General features: G+C 38.9%; 1 protein-coding gene across 1 annotated transcript in view; it reads left to right on the forward strand.

Annotated features, from left to right (window-relative positions):
• The window catches only part of Unc80 (unc-80 homolog, NALCN channel complex subunit), a 195,664-nt gene extending 186,335 nt beyond the window's left edge, over nucleotides 1-9,329 (forward strand). The window contains exons 62-65 of the mRNA XM_051190388.1: nucleotides 6,066-6,147; nucleotides 7,172-7,283; nucleotides 8,034-8,233; nucleotides 9,024-9,329. Coding sequence (XP_051046345.1) covers nucleotides 6,066-6,147; nucleotides 7,172-7,283; nucleotides 8,034-8,233; nucleotides 9,024-9,290 — 661 coding nt within the window. The 3' untranslated portion in view covers nucleotides 9,291-9,329. The remainder of the gene's footprint in view (nucleotides 1-6,065; nucleotides 6,148-7,171; nucleotides 7,284-8,033; nucleotides 8,234-9,023) is intronic.
• The last annotated feature ends 546 nt before the right edge of the window (nucleotides 9,330-9,875 follow it).

Genomic DNA, 9,875 nt, shown 5'->3' on the forward strand with positions numbered 1-9,875 from the left:
GAAATTTGTGGGATTGCTTCTCATTGATGCATGCTGTTTGGCATGCCATTATTGTAGTTTATTCAAACACGTATCAAGAATACTGGTTCTAGCAAAAAGATGACTCAAAAGCTTGCCATGAAAAATCCATTGCAAACTTTTCTTGGTAAGTAATAAGAGAAGTCATACAACAGAAACCATAGAATACCTAGAGACTTTAAGCCTTCAGAAATGGGTACTGCACCTTTAACACTCAGATGAATCACGTCAAACATTCCTAATCTTGTGCTGTTGATTTACACCTCTCAACTAATCCTCATTAGGGGCAATGCTTCTTGTTCATCTTTAGAGTGTCTTTGTCCCATCTCAAGAGAAAGTACTCCCAGGGCTGCATTTCATAGTGAGTACAATACCCCAATGTTTATTGCTTTGTTACAAAGATGAGGAAATGTTGAGAGGCCGTTCCTGTGAAAGGCTGTCTTTTGTTCTCTTCTCACCTTGTTCGGATTTCACATTTTCTTCCTCAACTGAAAATGGGAAATTTAGTCCATCATCGGGTCTATTTTTTTTTTTTTACTGGATCCATAATTCATACCATTCATTTGTGTTTGCGAGCCCTTGCTTGGACGGAGTACTCTCTTACTGGTAAATGTGGGAGTGCTGCCTAGGGCAACCATAGTCAACTGGAGCTGTAGGGCAGGAAGGTTGAGAAACACAGTCCTGGAGAAAGTTTCCCCTAGCTGGTCATGGTGTCTGCAGAACTTTTGACAAAGTCTAGCAGGGCTTTTGTACCTTCAAGGATGGAATTGTTTAAAGCTTAAAATTGCATATGGAATGGGGAAACCTTAATTTCAGAAGGTAGGATCAGTGACTGATGGAGGGTAGAAAGTATTAGGCTCCAATTTAGATGACTTTGTGCTGAGAGCTTAGTCCAGACTCTACTGCTAACTGAAGACCCAGCACAATGTGCATGAGAGGAGACAGCGGCAGAGTTTATTTTTATTAAATTTCTGAAGGACTTGGCGAGCTCGGGATTCAAATGACTGGAGTTAGTTGAATTAACTCCTTCTGTGTGGGTCCAGTGCAAAAGGAGGAAACTCAGTGTTTGAGCTAGGTACCAAGAGTCAGACACTTCATCTCCAGGTGAATTGATCCTATTAGCACTTTGATGACCGTCTTAAATCAGCTGCTGTTGATCTGTTGTTGTTGTTGCTGGCACTATTTTCCTTTGGACCTCGGTGTTAGTCACCAGGCCCAGCTGTGGTCATTAAGAAAAGGAAAGATGAACAATTTGCTTTGGATTCTTATTAATGTGAAGGCTTCCCACCAACCACTCGTGCACATCCACCTTTGCCATATGCTGCAAGCTGTATCTCTTGAATGTCATCGTGTCAGCAAGTTCTCTTTGGAGGAGAGGAAGTATGGGCATTTATTAAAAAGGGGATTTATAAAATGGCATGTTTTTATATATTTTGTTTGCAGGCTTTCTTCTTTCCTAGCACAGAATTCTATATGCACATTCTTTAAAATCCCAAAATAGAAAGGCAATAACCATGTGAATTACATTTAATATACACTTGAACTTAGGATCTGAAGTACACTCAAAGTTAACCTGAAGAGAAGCTGACCCAAGCTTACCAAGAAGCATTGTGAAAGGAAACCAGTAAACCCTGACACACACACACACACACACACACACACACACACACACACACACACACACACACACCAATCTTTGCTTAACTTTTATAGAACTTTGCTTCTGCCAGGCCACTTGTTTTAGACAAAAGAAGCAAGTTGGACTGAGTAGGTTGAATGAGGAAGAGATCATGATAAGCAGATAAGGTTGTTGGGTTCTGAAAAAAAAATGTATAATTAGAAATTCCTAAGACCTTTACTAAATTGCACTAATACATTTCTTTTAAAGAATCAGCTCGACTTTCCTATCAGAAACCTTGTTTTTTGTCTGGTTCCATTTCTCAAAACTTCCATCAGAAATTAATAAGCTAAATCAGAATCCCATGGAAGACTTTTCTTCTTTGGAGAGTGCTGCTCTGAGAGGTATAAAAATTCATTGTAGAGATTCCTCAAACACTTGTATATACATATATGGGCATAGTTTCCCGCTGGAATAATAGAGATCGAGAGAAGTTTTTAAGTCCTTAAGGCTAGATGTTTCTATTTGAGAACCAGATTTTGTTTAGACATGCTAGGGTATTAAAAAAAAAAAAAACAGGAGTCCGCAGTGAATTCTTAATTTAAAAAGAAATTATCATGGCATTTTATTCTTGGAAAAGTGAAAATTAAGAATATAGTCCAAGTTTGAACAAGGCTGTAGTCTAGGTTAGATAACAATAACCTGTGTGGTAGTGCCCATCTTTTGCTCTTGCATAGCCTCTAAGCATGAAAATTTGCCATGCACTCTTAAAATACAAGAAAGATCCCACCTGCCTTAAGCACAACTGAGAAGGAATGGCCCAGATGTTGGGTACTACGACACACATTGTGTTCTTTTCCATTGCTACGTTGGCTCTCAGATGATGTCTAAAATTGAGTTATTCCTTACAATCTGATCTGAAACTCTAGTCTTTCTTTAGCACTTAAAATATATTGTCTTGGGTGCTGTGAAGGCTAAATACACTTAAACAATGATGGTTTTGTGAAAGGGAGGAGCAAGCTTTAGTCTTCTGTTTGCTGCTTCCCTGCTGTGTCCATGCTGCTCCTTTAGTGATGACTTCATGAGTTCCCACTGCAAGGCAATCACTGCTGCATGTATTAAATCCCACTTCTAGATTAAAGCTGAAGCCAGAACTATAGAAAGAAGCAATGTCTGCTTAACTTTTTATTTATGTAATATATGATATACTGCAATACATAGTTTATTTTCTACAATTTAAGTGACACAAATTATCCTTACATTACTGAATGGCTCTTCGTTTACATAGTCCTTATTTAAAGAAATACTGTCAGGCATAGAATAGGGAATATACACATACATATATGCTTCAGTTCAGGCCATTATACTGAACAATAAAGGAGGTAATCTTAACAGACTCATTTTCCTAACATTGCCCAAATTCCCCTAGCTTATGAATTGCTTCCTTGTATTATAAATAGGAGATAGTTTTCGAAGACAGTTTGAATCACACCAATTCTGCCGTGCCTGTTTGAATTTTCTTCCCTAAAATCTGGATCTTACTATCATTTGCCAAATGATAGGAATCAGAAACATGAGGGAAGGAGAGACATGCCAACACAGGTCTGTCATAGAGCCCTAGCATATGAGAAGGCTGCAACAGGAGCATGGCACATTCCAGGCCAGCGGGGGTAACACACTGAGACCATGACCCTCTATAGTGAAAGGTTATTTACTTATGTTGCAAGATGTTATTTTAAATTTGGAAAATTTGGAAAGTATTTTTTTCTAGTTTTTATACTTATTGTTTCACCCTGTTCAGTTAACACAATAAAACCACCTGTCCTTCTTAAAATGAATGCTTCCAAGAAACTAGTGTTCCACATAACATCAAGGTTTTAGTATCTGATAAGTTATTTCATAAGTGTTGTACATGAAATAGGTATTTCCGTTATTCAGAAGGATTTACTTGCCAACTGAAGTACACTTTTAAAATTTGAGACTATCTAATAAAATTTAGTAGCTCCTTGATGAGAAAAATATTTTTGATTATTACATTTGTGGTCTATCAAGACTCTTGATGAGACTGCTTCAAAAACTTAAAATAGAAAGCAGAACATAGTACAGATAGGTTCTTAGCACAAAGAACTTGACTTTCTCCCCATTGTGGCTAATTTGAAGCTAAGTTGAAGCTAATTCTTATGTTTAGTACCAGTTTGAGATAAACTCTAAGATATAAAAATTTTGTCTACATTACATTCATTGTTAGCTTAATTCATTGATGAGGCAAATAGAAATTTCAACATCATATTTCTAGGGCAAGTGTAATTTATTGCCTGGGATGTGTTCCCAGAAGATGTTCTATAATTTCATTTTTGGTGCATGCATCCCTATATTTATTTACATAAAACAGCTGATTACTAAAGACACATGATAGATTTTTTTCCAGCTATAAGCCTCTCTGTCCATAGAGAAATGTTGATATTCATGATCTTCCCCTACAGTAACCATCATGAAATTACTGTTATGTTGTGACATTTAACTCTCCAAGTAATGTATATTTTTATTTTCTTGCACCATTTTTTTTCTCACGATCTCAGATTACTAAGTAAAAATGAGAGGACTGCCTCGTATTCATTTTCTCTGTCCCATTATTTTCAAAATGTCTTACCTACTTCCTTTTAGTATCCTAGAAGCAATGTCGTTGCAGACAACAAATGTAAAACAAGAAAGCATGCTATATATTTGTCATTTTTCATACACAAACCATTTCATATCAACTAACTTCTTTTCTCTACCTTAATGGGAGGTAGTTGGTAAGTATCGACCTCCCTTTATGGCCAAGGGAACTGAGGTGACATCTAGATGTCAATGAAGAATCCATTCCAATGGTAGCTTTGCTTGGTATTGGGAGAGATGTGTTACTACTTGTGTGCATATATATGCTTTCCAGCTTAACAGACACATGTTAAAATTGATAAGGAGATGTCATTTCAGACATGCCAGCAATATAGTCTGGATTGGTGATCAAAGTGTGCTGTGCTATTCCTTTAGCATAGAGTCTTTCACACACACTACAAAGTCATATAAAGAGAACATACATCAATCTGGTGATCTTGATGTGGGGAAGAAAAGAAGTGTTCAACACCTCTTTTTTTTTTTTGGTATTCTTTGTAGAATTTTCATTGCAAACATCAGATGATGGAACATATCCCTATTTCATAGAAAATTTGACATCTTAGTGAGTCATTGCTTTTTTTCTTCTTGTAAGAATATGAGTTGGACTTTAACTGACAGTTTTGACTGTACCAACTGTGATTATTAGCCTGTTATTAGTACATGGGAAGCATCGGAATGTTCATCTTGCCACTAATTTCTTTGACCAAAAGTGCAGTGAGGTGTTTATGTAGCACACTAAAAACACACACAAACAGACAGGAATGTGTAGATATAATCATCCTCTATTTTTTTCCTGGACAATTGCTGACTGGGTTGCTCTGTGGGATGTTTTACCCTAACGATATCTGTAGATGACTCTCCTTTTTGCAAAGGCAAAGACCTCATTTAACCATAAACCAATTAATCATATTGACATCAATCACAGAATTAAAATACCATATGGGGCACAGTGTGTTTCTCTTTTCATTCTCTCTCCCATTGTAGATAGCTATGATCCATGCATGGAGAATGAAAAAGAACCATTTCAGTATGTTCAGCTTCACCAACACTGAAGGAGCAGACCCTGTCAGTAGTCATTTTTGCTTATGAGACACACATACACAGTAATTTGGGGGGAGAAGACTGTCCCTTTTATCAACTGCATGGTCCGCTTGAGTGCAGCTAATTGAGCTGTACTGTCAGTTCACTTTGACAGCCTTTTAAATCTAAGTTTCCAAATATATTTAAATTTTCTACCCATGTGATGATTTGCTCAGCTGTCATAGATGTCAGGCTGCAAACATGTGTTGAATGTGTCCCTTCACCCAAATGGATTCTGTGTCTGATGTGTTCAATATTTGTCCATCTTCTTTTCATTTAAATTGGAAGTTTTAAAACAGGTGTTCCCATCCATGTGACAGAGTTGTTTGTGTGTATTTGTTGCCAGCGTTTCCATTCCCCTTGGAAAAAATTGAGATTAGAATATGTTAAGCCTTTTGATGGCTTCCAAACCAGGGTTGTGATCGAACCAACACCGTCCTGCTGAATGATAGATACAGCATCAGTGACTGAAATCAGAATCTCAATTTTGACAGCTTGGGGCTACAAGGCCTTGTCCTTCTTTCCAAGCCTTTGAAAACCCCATGCCCCAGAGACTCTTTCCCAATTATCCTTCAAAGATAATGGTATCTTTGAAGTGACTGTTCCATATAAGTGATTTTGGCTAACACCCACCAGAGAATGGTCTTCTGCACCGTCCTCACGGTAGACTAATGCTGTTGATGCTCAGCAGGGTGGCAAGTGTACAGAGTGAACCTGGCCAGCAGAACCTCCTCCTGCAGCAGCCACTGGGGAGGAAAAGGGGCCTGAGGCAGGTAAGTAGACTCTGAGATGCTAAGAGTCACCCTGTAAGAGAGAAGATCCACTTGCTTGCTAATGCCTGTGGTTAAGATCACACCCAGCCTTCTTGCCTGAAATAAGCTCTGCACAGCAACCTTAAAGTCTGGGTAAATGCTTGGGCAAGCTGAGCACAAGAGGCTTCTATTTCATATATGAATCTTTTGTTGTGCAAAGCTGATTCCTTGATAAAGGAAGTCGGCCTATAGATCTAATTGTTCTCCTTTTGGAAGTTTCTTTCCTAGCCAACCTCACTGATAGTGCTTGCACTGACTGTTAAAGTGTTAACCAAATACCTGCTTTTGCGGAGTCAGAGACCCGTCCTTTCTCACTGTGATGTTAGAGATTTAATTTAATATTGAATTAGAAGATCATATTTTCAGTTGTGTGTTGTGGTGCGTACCTGCATTTCCAGAACTTAGGAGGTTGAGAGAGGAGGGCTGTGAGTTCAATGCCAGCCTGAGTTACACAGAGTTGGAAGCCAGCCTGGGAGTGGTGGAGGTGTACAAATTTCAGTGGGTGAGATTACCCCCCCCAACCTTTTCACCTCTGCCTCCGCCCCCTTCTTCCATCTCTCCCTCACTTCCATCTCCTCTCATTTCTCAATCTTCATACACGGTTTCACTATATAGTCCAAGTTGGTGTCACATCCAAACCTCTTGCCTCAGCCTCCTGGTACACGCCACTACTCCTGGCTCAGACATTGTTTTCTAAATAAAAGTCTGAGTAAGGCTCTGATGTTTGGCTAGAGGCTTGGTTTCTTAATAAATGTCTCTGAGAGTTGAGAGATGTTTAACTATAGTTTTAGATGAGCAAAAGTCAGGTATTAAGTATTATTTCTGGTTTTCTATACTGAAATTCTCAAATTTGGCATTTCAAGACCATTAATGTTCAAGGCTATAGGAAGGAACAAGTAGGAAAGTCAAGGTCAGGGTCACGTGAGTACAGGATCTGCTCCCAGACAGTTGGCCTTTATTTCCGGTTATTTTATGTTTTCTTCAGCTAAGACGCCCACTCCTGTCAAGGCAGAAGACTCAAACTGAACCCAGAAACCGCCACGGGGCTCGACTGTCTACCACTCGCAGGAGCATTCAACCTAAAACAAAGCCATCTGGTGAGTGAGGCCCCATGTGTCCCTTCTGATCGCACCACTGTGTGATGGTAGGCAGCTTGGCCTGGAAGGCCTGCTGAATGTGGGATGATACAAATAACCTCACTTTGGGAGAGGTCTTATGATAAGTTTCCCAGAAAACTTCACTACTATTTTTTCTCTTTTCATCTTCTCCAACCTTTCCCCAACCCAGTGAACCTAGATAAGTGAAATGATCCAAGGTAAATTGTTAATATTCTGAAACTTGAATGGAAAAGGTTGTATTTTCTTTACTCAATCCAGGAACTAGACCATTCTGCTTCTTACTACAGGCAAAGATGCAGTGAATAACTCTTGGGCTTTTGGGTTCTAGAATTCATCACTAGAAGGTTTATTATAAGTTAATCTTTGCAAATCTTATTTCAAGCCATTTATATAAAAATTATTTTCTTTCCCTTTCCTGCTATTCCCTTGGGACAAACCAGACTTTCCTTGTCTCCCTCTTCTCTTCTGTGCTCTCTGTGTGTTTCTACCTGTTTTCTCTTTCCTTCCCCTCCCCCTTCCTTTTCTAATAAAACTTCTCACAAAAAAAAAAAATGATTTTCTCTCTTCAATTCTATTGTACGTAAAAAATCAAAATACATAAAATGGCCATATAGGATCTCATTTCTTACAAAGCAGCAATGCCTTTATGAAGAACCACTGGTTAATGCCAATTATTAAGCATCAGCAGTCAATTTCTCACCTACTTATTGGTTCACCTCTAACTTACAGTTGACCAGAAGCGATCTGTGACCTTCATTGAGGCTCAGCCAGAGTCAACAGCTGCCCCAACAGACATACTTCCTGGCACAGGCCAACCACAGGGCTGCAGCCCAGGCTCATCTAGGAAGCCAGAAGGAATTGACAAACCAGTGCTCACATCCTCTCCTGCCATTGTTGTTGCAGATCTTCATAGCGTGTCTCCCAAGCAGGTGAGGGCACTACAGAGACAGGCAAGGCCTGGTCCCAGCATATTTATTTGCAGGAACAAGTTAGATATGCACACTTCTTGTGGATAGTTAAGTATGGCTCTGTGACATATTATTGCCCAAGAGATACTATTTTTTTTTTTACCATTGTGAAAAAGAAAATCTATACAAAGTGTTTGGCCAATAATGTATTTATAAATAAGAAGGGCCAAGACATGTCTTAGTGGAAAATATAAAAGAAAATATTTTTCAGTGGGAATAATCACTGACAACGGAATGTGAGGCACAGTTAAATATTTTTCAGTTAAAATATATGAAGGTACTAGCTTAGATGAAGCCATCATATAGTTTTCTGTGTCCTATAAGATAAGATCAACTTAAAACTTTGTCCCTATTGTTTTAGTATTCTTTGATTTTGCTTTTGTGAATATATTTCTATAAGTACCATTCTGATGTGATAGCTAAAGAAAACTAAAGGGTAATATTCATATACATGTTTGCATGGGTTTTAATAGTTAAAAGGCACTATAGAAGATCATTTATATCACTTTATTTTTACAGCCTATAAGATAAGCATGGCCCCTTCCCCCTTAAAAAAATTATATGCCAAAGGATAGAAAAACCAATGCTTTGAAAGCTGGAAGGGTCCTTGTAGATCCTCCCTGTGACAGGGGCTAGAGCTTGGATTCACCTTTGAGTTCTTGCCCAGTTAGAACTGCTATAGGGCGGTTTTTATGTTCTTCTCTGGTACCCATCCTGCTTACCCATGATGTTATCATCCTTTTGGTCACAGAGTGAACCCCTTCTTGCTGAGGAAGGAGAAAAAAAGGAGGACCCAGAAGTCCAAGGTGCTGCAGCACACAGCCCCCTCTCCACTCAACTCTCAGACCCTGATGACTTCACTGGCCTCGAGACATCCAGCCTCCTGCAGCATGGAGACACTGTCCTTCACATCAGTGAGGAAAATGGCATGGAGAACCCCCTGCTGTCCACTCAGTTCACTTTCACACCCCCTGAGCCAGGGCAGAAAGACGCGGCACTAGATGAGTCTCATGTTTAGCTCTGTGTCAGAGGAGCAGGGCACAGAAGACTGCTAACAGAAGGCTTTTGATGACAAGGATTAATCCCAAAACAGCACTTTACGGCCAGTGGGTGGCGTTAAGTCTGAGTAGATTTTGCTGCCTAAACTCCTAATGTGTCATAACGATCTTACAAATCAATAGTTAAAAGTCTTTAGTCACGTGCAAACCATAAAAGCAGGGACGAATCAGGGGAAAGAGCCATTTCTCTGCACATTGTGTATAGCTTGCTTTCCGCAGCTCAGAGTATACATACATACTGTTACAGTCAATCGAGATATATATTATTGCTCCCCTCCTAAGAATGCTAATAATATGTTCTAAAAGCAATGCAGTCTTTTAAGATACTCACATTATACATCTCATGAAAATGTTTATTTTTATAGTTTAAAAAATTTTACATTATGTGGCTATATATGCATAGCAATTCCCATAAGAACCAATAAGAAAAATAATTAGATTGGAGAAACTAAACTACAAACCCTGATGTTATTTTTGTTTTGGTCAATAATGTAGTCAGTAATGAAAAGAACAAAACGCTATTTTTTAGAGCCGTGAACTTTTAG

Source organism: Phodopus roborovskii, unplaced genomic scaffold (assembly GCF_943737965.1).
Source record: "Phodopus roborovskii unplaced genomic scaffold, PHOROB, whole genome shotgun sequence".
Taxonomy (NCBI): Eukaryota; Metazoa; Chordata; class Mammalia; order Rodentia; family Cricetidae; genus Phodopus; species Phodopus roborovskii.